This window comes from Nerophis lumbriciformis, linkage group LG34, assembly GCF_033978685.3.
Source record: "Nerophis lumbriciformis linkage group LG34, RoL_Nlum_v2.1, whole genome shotgun sequence".
NCBI classification, from domain to species: Eukaryota; Metazoa; Chordata; class Actinopteri; order Syngnathiformes; family Syngnathidae; genus Nerophis; species Nerophis lumbriciformis.
Genome location: NC_084581.2, coordinates 88408 through 105000, shown reverse-complemented (window position 1 = coordinate 105000; position 16593 = coordinate 88408). Strand labels below are relative to the sequence as shown.

At 41.0% G+C, this 16593-nt stretch overlaps 1 protein-coding gene across 1 annotated transcript in view; it reads left to right on the top strand.

The window, feature by feature from the left end:
* Positions 1–10001, top strand: part of LOC133576544 (class I histocompatibility antigen, F10 alpha chain-like) — a 15964-nt gene extending 5963 nt beyond the window's left edge. The window contains exons 4-8 of the mRNA XM_061929846.2: positions 8334–8642; positions 8808–8912; positions 9117–9134; positions 9512–9561; positions 9650–10001. Of these exons, the coding sequence (XP_061785830.1) occupies positions 8334–8642; positions 8808–8912; positions 9117–9134; positions 9512–9561 (482 nt within the window). The 3' untranslated portion in view covers positions 9650–10001. The remainder of the gene's footprint in view (positions 1–8333; positions 8643–8807; positions 8913–9116; positions 9135–9511; positions 9562–9649) is intronic.
* Positions 10002–16593: the final 6592 nt, after the last annotated feature.

The window sequence follows — 16593 nt, the reverse complement described above, 5'->3', positions numbered from 1 at the left end:
GTAAATAGCGTTGACCAAATAGTTGGAAGAGAGTTTGTGAATTACTTCAAAGAGAGTTCGTTTAACACTTCAAAGAGAGTTCCTCCAGGAGTTGAGCACATCCTGCCATCTGTCCGTGCTGAAATCACAGTGGCGTTTCACGAGCCTTCATCCTTTTGTTAGGCCTCGAAATACAGCATTCATAATACAACATTTCTTTTGTGATAACTTACAAACAATTATTCCAACATTTCCCCCCTGTTTATCGCAAAAACGTTCCTATAATCTCCTTATCCCTAATAACTTCTTCTTGCAATTTTCAGATAATGGTTAATTTCCTTACGACAAAGTTATGTTTACACTCAGAGTTCAACATCAATTTTTCTCATTGTTACTCGGGTCTGGAAACAGATCAGGAACACCATCCAGGTAGGTATCCCCATCATCAAATTCATCTTCCTTATCGTCCGCCAGGAAGTGCATCTGAACAGCTTTATCATCTGCTGGGCTAATCGCTGTGGTAATTAGACGGTTAAGCATAGAACGCAGACAGGGAATACAACAACATCCACACAACGTCAGTATTGCTACAAACACGGCCATAGATACTAGAATTGATGATACCAAAGACTTGTATTTGCCGAAACCGTCCATCCACCCATCCCACATAGATGTATCTATGCCTGAGTGCTCTTTCATTTTACCGTTGAGGGTGCGAAGGCCTTCCAGTGCTTTGGTCAGGCTACCTTCTGCATCGGTGTTGTTTGGTATGAACGTGCAACACTGTTCACCAAATATTGCGCACACACCCCCTCTTTCCGCTAACAACATGTCCAGCGCCATACGGTTTTGAAAGGCCATAAGGGAGGTGGCGGCGAGTTGATCAGCGACTGATTCAAGTCCGGCCTGTGTCCAATTTCCCAATCTCTGTACGTTGTAGTGGACATAGTTTATTCTGTCAACATTCTTGTTAATCGTACACCACCAGTAGACGGATGATTCAAATTCAGCTGCAACTTGATTTACCAATTTATAGTCATCAGATACACCTCTTGGACACCCATCAATATAAGTTGGATCTACAACACTTTGCCAGTTTACATCATGTCTAATTATTTTCCAATGTTCAGATATCAAACTGTTCAGGCGTGTTAACAATTCTTGTACAAATATTGATACTTTTACTATGTGTATGCAGTTATCTGATGATACGTTTCCTAACTGTTGTACAGAGTCTTGCATGTTAATGCAGGTATAATTAGCTTTTTTCACATATTTATCAAATATTGGTTTCTGTTTTGTCTCTTTAGCTACAGGGTCAATTTTGTTTTGCTCATTACTTCAATTCAACTTTTTTTTTTTGACTCATCTTGAGTAATTGTCTGGGCTTATACATACAACACAATCAGTTTTTGTAGCCTTTCCCACTTGCTCCGCCATAAGGAACAAATTAATTACCAAAACAGGAACCAATTATTAACAAACTTTGACACACCATCAAATGGTATGCTTACAACTTTGTCACAGTGGAATTTGTAGTGTGCTAGTTAAAATGTCCCTTTGATAACACAAATACAATTCCAAATACTTTTTTTTTTTTTCATTTTATGACCTTTTTAAATACAATCCCAAATACTTTTTCCCATTACTGTTTTTCTGGCATGGGTTTTCTGGCATTTTTTTTTTCCACTAATGGGGTTACTCCGAATCCTCCCATTGCCCGTCTTCTAATACGACCTCCCCTGTGAGTGTATTTTACTTCTTGATTCTGCCAGTGGTTTGGGTTTACTATGGGTGCAGTATCATTTTGTTTCCTGAGTTCTACATTTTCCTCAGATTCCCAAGTGAACCATATTAGGGGGGCAGGGCCGACCAGTACCAATATCGTTAACCCATATGTTTATGGACCGTCTGAGTCATTGGGGTGTCATTTCTGCTGATTCACTCCTCTACCAAGGTCAGTGGTTTGGCTCAACTCTAGTCATCGTGTGCGTCCACACTATTACCAGACTTTGCTTCCCTTTCCTTATTGGATGATTCAACAGAAATGACCTTTTTACAATGTACTAAGTGTACCCAGGTTGGTCTTTCCACTATCTTTCAAATGGTGTTAGTCCTGTTGTACTTGTAATGTTAATGTACATTTTTACTAAATATTTGCATAATGCTTTTGCTACTGTCAGCACATCTGCTTTCCCTTTAGGAAATATTTCTAACTACTTTGAAAATGCATCTACTATGACCAGACAATAATGTTTTCCTTCACTCTTATTTAGTTAATTGCATAGATGTTTTATACAATTTTTTTTATAAGAATTAAACTATAGGAAGTATAGTACTTCTGTATAAGGGCATTCATATCCCTCCTGTTGAGCCATGAGTTCAACCTTGGCTCAATATTGCTGCTCACTTATACCGATTTTTTTGTAAGATTGGTTTATTGTCTGGACATACATAGATGTCTTTTTTGTTCAACATCATCCTCATAATTTCTTTGTATTCCTTTCATTGCTTGTCTCAATATATTGGTCAACTTGTTTTTGTAGTTCTTACAGCGTTTTTCAGCATTCTCTGTTCTTGATTTGATAAACGCCTTACAAAGTCTATTTTTCTTTTTACATGCATTTTTCAAACTGTTTATCATCCAAGGTGCATTATTTTGCCTTTGTTTAGATCTGCATGGAACCTCAGGACAATGCTTGTTATACAGAGTAATATAATGTTTACGAAAAAAATCATAGACCGTGTTTATATCGTCTGTATACACCTCTTCCCACTCTTGTTTTAATAGGTCATACCTGAAGTTGTTAATATGATTGACACTTCTTTTCCTCTTAAGTATTTGATGATATGCTCTTTTAGGGAATTGATAGTCAAATATTGCAAATATAGGCAGATGATCACTTATGTCATTTATCACTAACCCAGTAGTGATGTGAATCCCTAAAACATTTGTAAAGATTTTGTCTATTAAGGTTGCACTAGTTGTGGTTATTCTACTAGGCTTTGTAATTAATGGGTACAGCCCTTTTTCATATAATATCTCTACAAAATCTGATGTTTGTTTATGTGAATCTACCTTTAGAAGATCAATATTATAATCTCCACAAATTACGATAGTCCTATTTTTATTTAGACCATTAATCATTTCCTCTAATTTATCCATAAAGATTTCCACTTTTGATCCTGGTTTTCTATATACGGTACACATGTAACAACAATGTTTCTGTTTTGTTCTAATTCTATCTCAACAGCTACACACCCCATTAACACATGTATGGCCATTATCATACATTTAACTGGTCTGCATTTAGTTCATTATATACATAGAGGGCCACCCCTCCTCCAGTCCTATTGTCTCTGCTAGTGACATACAGATCATAGTCCTTTAATTTCAGATCAACCTCCTTGCCTTTCTTTATCCATGTTTCAGATAAAGCAATTACCTTAAATCTACCTTTAAGCGACTCCAAAACATTTTTGATTTTAGAAAAGTGTTTTGGTAGACTTCTACAATTAAAATGAATCATGCTTCTTTATTTGTGGTTTTTGTACTTGTCGTACTTAGTTTTTCTATTTTCCACAATAGTGCGTCCATTTTTGTTTAGAGAACGTTCTAGATTCTTTACTTCTCTTTTGCATAATTGTACTTTTATTTTGCTTATTTTGTCTTTCACTATGTAAATTATTTAATAACGCTAATGTTATTTTTCCTCCTAATTCAAATGTTATACATATTACTTTATGCATTTTTAAGTAATGTTTTAAACTCACTTAACTGTCTATACATCACTTAGTCTATACTTTTAAACTCAGAATTTACATTCTTCCCATTGTTTATATATTTTATTTGCAATTACTATTCAATAATATTCAAAGCAATCAGTTGTCTATCGCTAGCTGATAGTTTTCCTGATTGCCATACCTCCTTATTTATTTTATGTTATGTCCTTATCTTATCTTAGCTCAACACTCAGATGTATGGTGTTGCAAATGTCTAAAACATAATCTAACTTAAGAATGTTATACTACACTTCAAAGTTAAACCTACTTTAAATTTACATGTAATAAATTCACTTCCACACCTCCCCCACTGCGCCACGCACACACACACACACACACACACGGTGATGTGTAAGTGGTGAGTGCACTCTTAAGGGCAAAGGTCAGCAACACTTTTATAGTTATTAATCTAGGTTTTTATTTGTTCCATTATTTAATTATACATATATATATATATTTGTATATATAAAAGCGCTCTTTATATATCCAAACATACATGTATATCTTCAGTCTACCTTTTCTTCATCTCTTATTTCAATACCCCCATTATCTCTCTCTCGCATTAGTTTATTTCATTTTGCATTAATTCTTATTATTGATTTTTCCCTATTTCTTCATCTATTTTTACTTTTATCTCATTTTAGCACTTTGAGATTTTTCTCCTATTTGCTTTTTCTTTTAACCTATTTTTATTTTTATTTGAACCTCCAGGGTTTTTACACAATTTGTACCTGGAAAGATACACACTTAAACACACACTAACAAACAAACAAACAAACACATTTGCAGCGATCTTACCACCAATGGCATACGCTGACAACATGACTAATTGGTGTCGTCTTTTAACAGTCATGCTGAGTTACTTTGATTTTTTTTTTCCCAGGATAGTTTCTTGCAAAATGTCCTTCTCTGCTTCAACGCCAACATGCAGTAGGGTCTAACCGCTGACGTTGTGGTTGTTGTCTTCTATTTTGGTTTAAATAGATTGTAATAGACCATATTAGATCTGCGTTTCTTTGTGTCCCTCTTTCCATTTTGAGAATTTGGAGTAATCCGTCGCCCCCTACAGAGCCGAAACTTATAAGGATTACTTTTGTTTTTGTTGTAAGATAGTGGTTTAATTTATTATTGTGGTACACGTCGCTTCTACTGGAGATGGTTCCCCAGTGGAGGTGTCTTGCCTAGAGCATCCACAATAACCCACTATTTACTTCTCACAACTTTCATATGGAGTGATAGCCTAATGGCGATTACTCCCACACATTCTCACATTCACACCTTTCAGTATATTGATCTACGGAAATTTCAATGTATATTACATGTGGACTCCGTCGCCCTCCAGGTTATTGTTTTTTCACGGACAAAATTCAGTTTTTTATTCTGAATAGACCATTTTAGGTCTGTTGGACTCCGACGTCCCCAGGATAATGGTTCACGGATATTTCAAATTATTGTGGGCTCCGACACCCCCTAGTATGTTTGTTTATGGATATTACGGATTCCAGTTTTCGCGGTTCCGTTTACCTGCAGTATATTGGCCTCTTCAGTTTTTATCTTAATTCAGTTTTTATTTAAAATTTTAATACTCACGGACGTTGGACTCCGACGTCCCTCTAATTTGGCCTTTTTACCTGTTAGAGCCTAGGATTTACAGGGTTTGTCTATGCGTCGTAACCCTCAGTCACACGCTTCTTCTTAGTCGTTTCTTTCTTCGTCAATTTAAAACGTACTCACTGCTCTCTGCCTTCCTTCCTTTTGTCCTCGGATTTTCCGTCAGTCTTTCAATTCCAGCCCGAAATGAAGAAAAAGCAGTTCCTCAATCAGGATTTGGTTGCCATGGTCCTCTGGTTTCACTTACTCATGCTGGAATCGTCAGACGTGTTGGAATCCGGCTCGAAGGACCAATAAGATGTCAAGTTCAAACACAGGACATCTGCTACACAAGACAAAAGGCAAGGAATCAAACAGAGACAGAATTCAATTTGGACTCAATTGAGGAGAGACGGCTTCAACCTGTAACCTCTTACAGTGTCTTAGCACGCTCTGACGAAGAAGGTTCTCGTCTCCTCTTTTAATTCAGATGTTCCATGTTCACGCACCAACATATGTCACAATAGGAATGGGGAGGTATGTAAAACAGTCATTGTTTTTGGTCGCTTTGAAGTCCAAGAAGAGGACTTCACGGGCTTGGCTCTTCCTGGATCCAGCTGGGGCAGGTGTTGGAGGACAATGGACAACCCCTCCCGTCTCCTGTCCACAGTGACTTCAAGAGGGCAGCGTGTCGTAAATAGCGTTGACCAAATAGTTGGAAGAGAGTTTGTGAATTACTTCAAAGAGAGTTCGTTTAACACTTCAAAGAGAGTTCCTCCAGGAGTTGAGCACATCCTGCCATCTGTCCGTGCTGAAATCACAGTGGCGTTTCACGAGCCTTCATCCTTTTGTTAGGCCTCGAAATACAGCATTCATAATACAACATTTCTTTTGTGATAACTTACAAACAATTATTCCAACACCTCCATCCACACCTTCTCTCCATCTTTACCTCCATCCACACCTGCTCTCTATCTTTACCTCCATCCACCCCTCCTCTCCATCTTTACCTCCATCCATACCTTCTCTCCATCTTTACCTCCATCCACACCTTCTCTCCATCTTTACCTCCATCCACCCCTCCTCTCCATCTTTACCTCCATCCATACCTCCTCTCCATCTTTACCTCCATCCACCCTCCTCTCCATCTTTACCTCCATCCATACCTTCTCTCCATCTTTACCTCCATCCACACCTTCTCTCCATCTTTACCTCCATCCACCCCTCCTCTCCATCTTTACCTCCATCCACACCTTCTCTCCATCTTTACCTGCATCCACACCTTCTCTCCATCTTAACCTCCATCCACACCTTCTCTCCATCTTTACCTCCATCCACACCTTCGCACCATCTTTACCTCATCCACACATTCTCTCCATCTTTACCTCTATCCACACCTTTTCTCCATCTTTACCTCCATCCACACCTTCTCTCCATCTTTACCTCCATCCACACCTTTTCTCCATATTTACCTCCATCCACCCCTCCTCTCCATCTTTACCTCCATCCACACCTTCTCTCCATCTTTACCTCCATCCACACCTTCTCTCCATCTTTACTTCCATCCACACCTTCTCTCCATCTTTACCTCCATCCACACCTTCTCTCCATCTTTACCTCCATCCACCCCTCCTCTCCATCTTTACCTCCATCCACACCTTCTCTCCATCTTTACCTCCATCCACACCTTCTCTCCATCTTTACTTCCATCCACACCTTCTCTCCATCTTTACTTACATCCACACCTTCTCTCCATCTTTACCTCCATCCACACCTCTCCCTCTTTACCTCCATCCACACCTTCTCTCTATTTTAACCTCCATCCACACCTTCTCTCCATCTTTACCTCCATCCACACCTTCTCTCCATCTTTACTTCCATCCACACCTTCTCTCCATCTTTACCTCCATCCACACCTTCTCTCCATCTTTACCTCCATCCACACCTTCTCTCCATCTTTACCTCCATCCACACCTTCTCTCCATCTTTACCTCCATCCACACCTTCTCTCCATCTTAACCTCCATCCACACATTCTCTCCATCTTTACCTCCATCCACACCTTTTCTCCATCTTTAACTCCATCCACACCTTCTCTCCATCTTTACTTCCATCCACCCCTTCTCTCCATCTTTACCGCCATCCACACCTTATCTCCATCTTTACCTCCATCCACACCTTCTCTCCATCTTTACCTCCATCCACACCTTCTCTCCATCTTTACCTCCATCCACACCTTCTCTCCATCTTTACCTCCATCCACACCTTCTCTCCATCTTTACTTCCATCCACACCTTCTCTCCATCTTTACTTCCATCCACACCTTCTCTCCATCTTTACCTCCATCCACACCTTCTCTCCATCTTTACCTCCATCCACACCGTCTCTCCATCTTTACCTCCATCCACACCGTCTCTCCATCTTTACCTCCATCCACACCTTCTCTCCATCTTTACCTCCATCCACACCTTCTCTCCATCTTTACCTCCATCCACACCGTCTCTCCATCTTTACCTCCATCCACACCTTCTCTCCATCTTTACCTCCATCCACACCTTCTCTCCATCTTTACCTCCATCCACACCGTCTCTCCATCTTTACCTCCATCCACACCTTCTCTCCATCTTTACCTCCATCCACACCTTCTCTCCATCTTTACCTCCATCCACACCGTCTCTCCATCTTTACCTCCATCCACACCTTCTCTCCATCTTTACTTCCATCCACACCTTCTCTCCATCTTTACCTCCATCCACACCTTCTCTCCATCTTTACTTCCATCCACACCTTCTCTCCATCTTTACCTCCATTCACACCTTCTCTCCATCTTTACCTCCATCCACACCTTCTCTCCATCTTTACCTCCATCCACACCGTCTCTCCATCTTTACCTCCATTCACACCTTCTCTCCATCTTTACCTCCATCCACACCTTCTCCCCACGTTGTCTTCTGTTCACACGTGACATCACTTCCTGTGCAGAGCTTCCAGAGGTGTTCCTCCTCCAGAAGACGCCATCCTCTCCTGTCACCTGCATGGCGACAGGTTTCTACCCCGACTTAGCCGACCTGTTTTGGAGGAAAGACGGCGAGCAGATCTTCGAGGACGTGGAGCACGGAGAGCTGCTCCCCAACCACGACGGAACCTTCCAGATGTCGGTGGAGCTGAAAGTGGAGGTGACGGCCGAGGTGGAGGGCAAGTACGAATGTGTGTTCCAGCTGTCTGGCGTCAAGGAGGACCTGGTCACCAAGCTGGAGAGAAGAAGCATCCTGAGCAACGCAAGCCATGAAGGTGAGAAAGACACATTTAGTTGGAGATGTTTCCCATCACAAGTCCACCTGTCACCATTATTGATCCATGTCACCATGACAACGCTTGACGTCTGCATGCAAAGTAGTCATGAAGGTTTCCTCTTCATGCTTTGTCACTCCACTTGTGCTTTTTTGCTCTCCACAGACAACTGGAGCGTCGCCCTCGCTGCCACGGCGGCGGTTGTCGCTGTGGCGGCCGTCCTGGCGGCCATCATCATCGTCATGGTCAGGTGTCACAGAAACAGACAAGGTGAGGGACACCAATGTCCTCCGTCTTCTTCTTCTTCTTCTTCTTCTTCTCGGTCCAGGCCGTGAGTTGATGCTTTCATCCGGGCTGCATGTTTTAGTTGCTTTCCAGCCAAACACTCAAAGATCCACAGAGACAGAGCGCACACTCTCACATAGAAAGACGTGAGGAAAAAGTCCATTTCACCTTGTTTCACTTTCATTTCAGCCCAGTACGATCCAGCTCGTAAGTAAAACATCTTTTCTTTGAGCCGCAAGAAACAAAGCCGTGGTGAAGCGTCACTCACATGGAGGTCTGATGTGGACCTTTGTTACAAGTTTAGCCTGAAAATCCCAACTTGAGCTGACTCCTTCACAATAAAAGACCCTCCTGTGAGCACACGCAATACAAAGTGTGGCATATCTCACGTTTGACATGAGTCCTCATGATGAGGATCAGCCAAATGAGACCTCAAGTGTGCTGACTCATCAAGTATCCTAGTCAGGAAGTAGAAGAGCAGCACTCTGCTTCTTCATCTTTCCAAGTCACACCTCAAAGATCTGATGTGAGTGACGAGGCACCTTCTGGATGTTCTTCCTTCACCGTTTGCGTTTGTCCCGCAGCTCGCCACGGCGGCGTGGAGCTCTCCGAGAATGTGGCGGCTGAAGGCTGAGTAAGTCTGCACCTCCAAATGTTCTTGTGTGAAGATGATGTTCAACTTGCTTCTGCTGGGAATGTGCTGAGTCATCTTCTTCCTCCAGGATGCTTTGTGCACTGGAACACAGAGAGATGTCTCCATCATGGAGATGTGCTTTGTTCTTCATCCCACTGCTCCTCACGCTATTCCATCTATTCTTCTTTGGCCGTTAAAATACTTTCAACATCAAACGTTGGTGGCTAGAAAATCATTCGGGGCTCACGTTTCATGGCCTTGACATCATGACGAGGATTTCTTCTTTCTTTGAGTGGCCGCTGCTTATGATCAATATCACATTGTGTCACATCTCTGTCATTAAATCCGTTTGTTCTCCACTCGCCTCGCACTGCTTTCTTGGCGACCAGGAAGGCTCTCGCTCATAACAATGGTAGAAATAGCTCATTTTTATTTATCTTGTATTTTTTCATTCAACAATTAAATCCCTAGATCAGTTTCAGGTTTATCTGTCCATATCATAATATTTTTTTATATTTTATGCCCTTTTTGTCAAAACCCTGTTTTGTTATGGCAAAACAACTAAATAATAATGTTTACTAAACGCAATTGCAATCTTAAATAGGTCAATAATTCATAACATCATTGATTTTAATTCATTATTTTTTGAGCAATGACAAATAAAAAATGCCTTAAAAATGTATTTATTTTTTTACTTTCAACACTTAAGTCTCTCGATAAACGTCAGATCCATCCCTCGTTTCTGTGACGACCTGTCACGTCAGGTGTCACATGGTCTGTTTGCGTTTGTGTTTATCTCCTAGTCAGCGCTCTTATTTTGGTCCCACTTCCTGTTTGTCTCCCTGAGCGCTTTTCCCTCCTCACCTGTCGCTGATTGGCAGCCTGGCCACACCTGGTCATGGGGTGAGGGTGATGGGTCAAATGCAGAGGATAATCTCACCACACCTAGTGTGTGTGTGACAATCATTGCTACTTTAACTTGAACTAACCAGCTGGCTTCTATTTATGCCTGCCTCGCCCTCCAGTCAGGGCTCAAGGATTGTTTTGTTAAAGGTTACTCTGGTTTGCTGTATGCTGCTTATGCTTCTGTGCACTTCCCTGCTGCATCTCCTTGTGCTCCCTGTGGGAATTAAAGACTCTCACCTGCACGTCGTCCTCCTGTTTCCTGCATCTTGGGGTCACAACTAGAGCAGCCATGCGAGTACGTGACAGCTTCTTCATTTTTTATTTGTTTTTGCCCTTTTAGTCAAAAACCTTTTGTTTTTAAGGCAAACACATTTTCCCGGAAAAATATTTAGAAGTCAAATGTTTTAAGTGACGTAATTGGAGCCTTGAATAGTTTAAATAATTGATAATAACATTGAGTTTGATTCATTATTATTTTTGAGCAATGACAGCTTTAAAGAGAAAACAACCTGCATGGCAGCTTTATTACAATCAACAATGCAACTTTTCTTTGTTACATTTCACCTGTCTTCACCTCTTTTATTACACTATTTAGGTTTTTTTATATATTATTTGTAGAATGTGTCGTGGGCTGTTAAAAGATTAGCTGCGGGCTGCAAATTCAGCCAAAGAATGTTTTCATTGGGTTATCTCACAAAATGAAACAGAAAATCTTGATATTGCTTTTACTTCTGCTATCAGGCAATGTGCAACCAAATCCAGGACCCAGCTTCAAAAACATCAGTACTGCTGATGAATTTAGAGCCGGGTCAGGCCTCCATTTCAATAATAGGAGTCTCCTGCCAAAATTAGACTTAGTCAAAATCTGGATTCCAGCAAGAAAATGCAGACTTCCTTATCTTATCTTAAGGTGGCTAAGTAAAGCAGTCTCTGACAAGGACGTTGCTATTAATGCATATAATGTCTTCCCATGCCATCGTCCTGGAAAAGGTGGAGGAGCGGCCATATATTTAAAAAACACATTTCTTGTTATCTTATTGTCAATCACTAAAGCAGTGGTTCTTAACCTGGGTTCCATGGAACCCTAGGGGTTCGGTGAGTCGGCCTCAGGGGTTCGGCGGAGGTCAAGACACACCCGACTCATCGTGTAAATACAAACTTCTCCCTATCGGCGTATTACGGATACGGCAACAGCTGACTGATTTGCAGGTGTGTCATTTGTTGTGAGTTTATGCACTGTGTTGCTTTTGTTCTTTGAACAAGGTGATGTTCATGCACGCTTCATTTTATGCACCAGTAAAAAAACATGTTAACACTTTAGTATGGGGAACATATTCATCATTAATTAGTTGCTTATTAACATGCAAATTAGTAACATATTGGCTCTTAACTAGTCATTATTAAGTACTTATTAACAGCATGGCCTTATTATAACCCTAACCCTCTAACCCTGACCCTAACCCATACTTGCCAACCCCCCCGGTTTTCCCGGGAGACTCCCGAATTTCAGTGCCCCTCCCGTAAATCTCCCGGGACAACCATTCTCCTGAATTTCTCCCGATTTCCACCCGGACAACAATATTGGGGGCGTGCCTTAAAGGCACTGCCTTTAGCGTCCTCTACATCCTGTCTTCACGTCCGCTGTTCCTCCAAACAAACAGCGTGCCGGCCTAGTCACACAATATTTGCGGCTTTTACATACACTTAAGTGAATGCAAGCATACTTTGTCAACAGCCATGGAGGTCACACTGAGGGTGGCCGTACGAACAACTTTAACACTGTTACAAATATGCGCCACACTGTGAACCCACACCAAACAAGAATGACAAACTTTCGGGAGAACATCCGCACCGTAACACAACATAAACACAACAGAACAAATACCCAGAACCCCTTGCAGCACTAACTCCTCCGGGACGCTACAATATACACCCCCGCTTAATTGATGATGTAGAGCAGGGTTGGCAAACTAGTCAGAGACTAAGAGCCACTTTTTTTTACTGTGTTACTGCAAAGAGCCACATCCTACACATGAGCACACATGAACATCACCCCATCCCTTCCTCACGCGCACAAACACACACACACACACAAACACCCACCCACACACACACACACACACACACACACAAACCTCTGCTCAGCCAGATTTATTGTAAATGTCACACACCAACATGACTCCTACAGTACTAAGACCACAGGCCACTTATTTTCAACAATTAACATTGTGTGCACTGTCTCACACACACATACGTGCCAACCTTGAGACCTCCGATTTCGGGAGGTGGGGGGTGGGTGGCGTGGTCGGGGTGGGGCGGGGGGCGTGGTTGAGAGGAGAGGAGTATATTTACAGCTAGAATTCACCAACTCGAGTATTTCATATATATATATATATATATATATATATATATATATATATATATATATATATATATATATATATATATATATATGTATGAAATACTTGAATTTCAGTGAATTCTAGCTATATATATATTTATTTATTTTATTATGTATATAAATAAAAGAAATACTTGAATTTCAGTGTTCATTTATTTACACATATACACACACATAGCACTCATCTACTCATTGTTGTACTTGAAAGTACAATGCAATACAATTCCGGGGCAATGGCACCTATCAAATACACAGTAATGAAAACACAGTTGTTCTACTAACTGTACAGTGTGTTATGAGAGTAGAGTATGTGTGTGTGTGGCCCTTTAATAGGTGAGCATGTGAGGTGAGTGACGTCAGTGAGTGTGTGGGCGAGAGAAGAGAGGGAGCGGTAGCGTGAGTGCGGGGAGGGACTAGTTGGTTTTGTGTTGGATTGGCTGTGTGCAAGCAATCAATAAAGCAGGAGTTGCAACTAATCGCTGGACTCATCATTCACCCTAAAGTCGTCCGCTGTGGCGACCCACTGCCGGGTAAGGTGAAGGGTGTTGCCCCGAGCATACATCGGCCCTGGAGAAGTGTCTCCCCTGCGCTCTTCGACTACGGTCTCGTTCTTCTGCTTGGTCTCCACACAATATATGCAATATTTTTTCCACATAAAACATTTTAAAGTGAATGTTTTTAAGTAATAATTCATTGTAACATAGATTTTTTTTTTTTTTTTTTTTTTTTTTGAGCAATGGCAATAAAAATAAAAATAAACAAAGGCAAAAGAAAAAAAAACAGCCTGCATGGCAGCTTTTGTGTCAACATTGCAACTTTTTCTAGTTAGATTTCACCTCATTCCACTTTTTTAAAATGTTTTTTTTAATTTTTCCAATACTATCAATTTTGCAATTTTTGCAGAATGTGTGGGGGGCCGGTAAACGATTAGCTGGGGGCCGCAAATGGCCCCCGGGCCGCACTTTGGACACCTCTGGCATAGAGTAAGCTAAAGTGACGCTGAAGATTTGAAGCTTTGAAATGCACTAATGACGCCTGACGTATAAGGCAGAATGGCTTGCCATTACGTTCAACAAAAAAATATAAACTCACTCTGGTAAAATTCCCTATGTTCTTCTTATTTTCCTTTTGCTGTGCTTTTTTCCCTGCCATTTTGAGAGTGAACTTGTCACAAATGGTTTACTACTGTGATCTCACGCACATGCACCTTTGACCTCACTCAAACCGGCTTCGGTTTCTTCTTCTTCTTCTTATGTGCAACTCTAACCGGCTTAAGCCGAGCGAAAAAAGTAATCCGAGTATTGTAATCCAAGTATTTCCTTTTTTTTTCCGTGATGATCATGATCACGGCCGATAGAAGAGGCCGCGTGTTGAACGCCACGGTGTTTTACAAGCTGGATTTTGAGAAAACGCCCTCTTTGTGCTGAGTGGAAGTCGATGAAGAGGCCGTGTGTCTCGGTCGCGCTGCATTTTGGGAAATGTAGTGTTTTTCGTCCCGGCAAACGCCAGGGACAGTAGATATACTACAGTACAGTAACACAGCAACGTGGGACTCCGACATCAAAAAGTTTGTCGCGTCAACACCTCGTGGGCACTAATAGATTTAAAAAAAATGTTATGTATATACAAACCCCGTTTCCATATGAGTTGGGAAATTGTGTTAGATGTAAATATAAACGGAATACAATGATTTGCAAATCATTTTCAACCCATATTCAATTGAATATGCTACAAAGACAACATATTTGATGTTCAAACTGATAAACTTTTTTTTTTTTTTTGCAAATAATCATTAACTTTAGAATTGGATGCCAGCAACACGTGACAAAGAAGTTGGGAAAGGTGGCAATAAATACTGATAAAGTTGAGGAATGCTCATCAAACACTTATTTGGAACATCCCACAGGTCAACAGGCTAATTGGGAACAGGTGGGTGCCATGATTGAGTATAAAAGTAGATTCCATGAAATGCTCAGTCATTCACAAACAAGGATGGGGCTAGGGTCACCACTTTGTCAACAAATGCATGAGCAAATTGTTGAACAGTTTAAGAAAAACCTTTCTCAAGCAGCTATTGCAAGGAATTTAGGGATTTCACCATCTACGCTCCGTAATATCATCAAAGGGTTCAGAGAATCTGGAGAAATCACTGCACGTAAGCAGCTAAGCCCGTGACCTTCCATCCCTCAGGCTGTACTGCATCAACAAGCGACATCAGTGTGTAAAGGATATCACCGCATGGGCTCAGGAACACTTCAGAAACCCACTGTCAGTAACTACAGTTGGTCGCTACATCTGTAAGTGCAAGTTAAAACTCTCCTATGCAAGGCGAAAACCGTTTATCAACGACACCCAGAAACGCCGTCGGCTTCCCTGGGCCTGAGCTCATCTAAGATGGACTGATACAAAGTGGAAAAGTGTTCTGTGGTCTGACGAGTCCACATTTCAAATTGTTTTTGGAAACTGTGGACGTCGTGTCCTCCGGACCAAAGAGGAAAAGAACCATCCGGATTGTTATAGGCGCAAAGTTGAAAAGCCAGCATGTGTGATGGTATGGGGGTGTATTAGTGCCCAAGACATGGGTAACTTACACATCTGTGAAGGCACCATTAATGCTGAAAGGTACATACAGGTTTTGGAGCAACATATGTTGCCATCCAAGCAACGTTATCATGGACGCCCCTGCTTATTTCAGCAAGACAATGCCAAGCCACGTGTTACATCAACGTGGCTTCATAGTAAAAGAGTGCGGGTACTAGACTGGCCTGCCTGTAGTCCAGGCCTGTCTCCCATTGAAAATGTGTGGCGCATTATGAAGCCTAAAATAGCACAACGGAGACCCCCGGACTGTTGAACAACTTAAGCTGTACATCAAGCAAGAATGGGAAAGAATTCCACCTGAGAAGCTAAAAAAATGTGTCTCCTCAGTTCCCAAACGTTTACTGAGTGTTGTTAAAAAGAAAGGCCATGTAACACAATGGTGAACATGCCCTTTCCCAACTACCTTGGCATGTGTTGCAGCCATGAAATTCTAAGTTAATCATTAGCAAAAATAAAATAAAGTTTATGAGTTTGAACATCAAATATCTTGTCTTTGTAGTGCATTCAATTGAATATGGTTTGAAAAGGATTTGCAAATCATTGTATTCCGTTTATATTTACACAATTTCCCAACTCATATGGAAACGGGGTTTGTATTTTTAAATTTGTAATTTTTTTTTTTTAATTTTAATTTTTTCTAATAGAGTAAAGAGCCGCATGAAACCAGCCAAAGAGCCGCATGAGGCTCGCGAGCCACGGGTTGGCTAGCCCTGGTCTAGAGTCCCATTAGGCTACTGTTTACTTACCTGAATCGGTGCAGAAAGGTTTAGCGACAAATATAAAAGCGACCATTAAAAAAGATATTTCAAATGGGATGGAGTGGATTTTTACACTCTTAATAAAAATATTGTTTTTGAAGATTGAAAGCATTTATCATCAACAAGACGTTACTGACCTCACTTCATTTGACACTCACAAGCATTTAGAGAAGAAACCATTAGATGCACCAATGTCTTTACATCTGAGGGCTCCACTAATTAAACATTAAGTTTAAAGGGGAACATTATCACAATTTCAGAAGAGTTAAAACCATTAAAAATCAGTTCCCAGTGGCTTATTTTATTTTTCAAAGTTTTTTTCAAAATTTTACACATCACGCAATATCCCTAAAAAAAGCTTCAAAG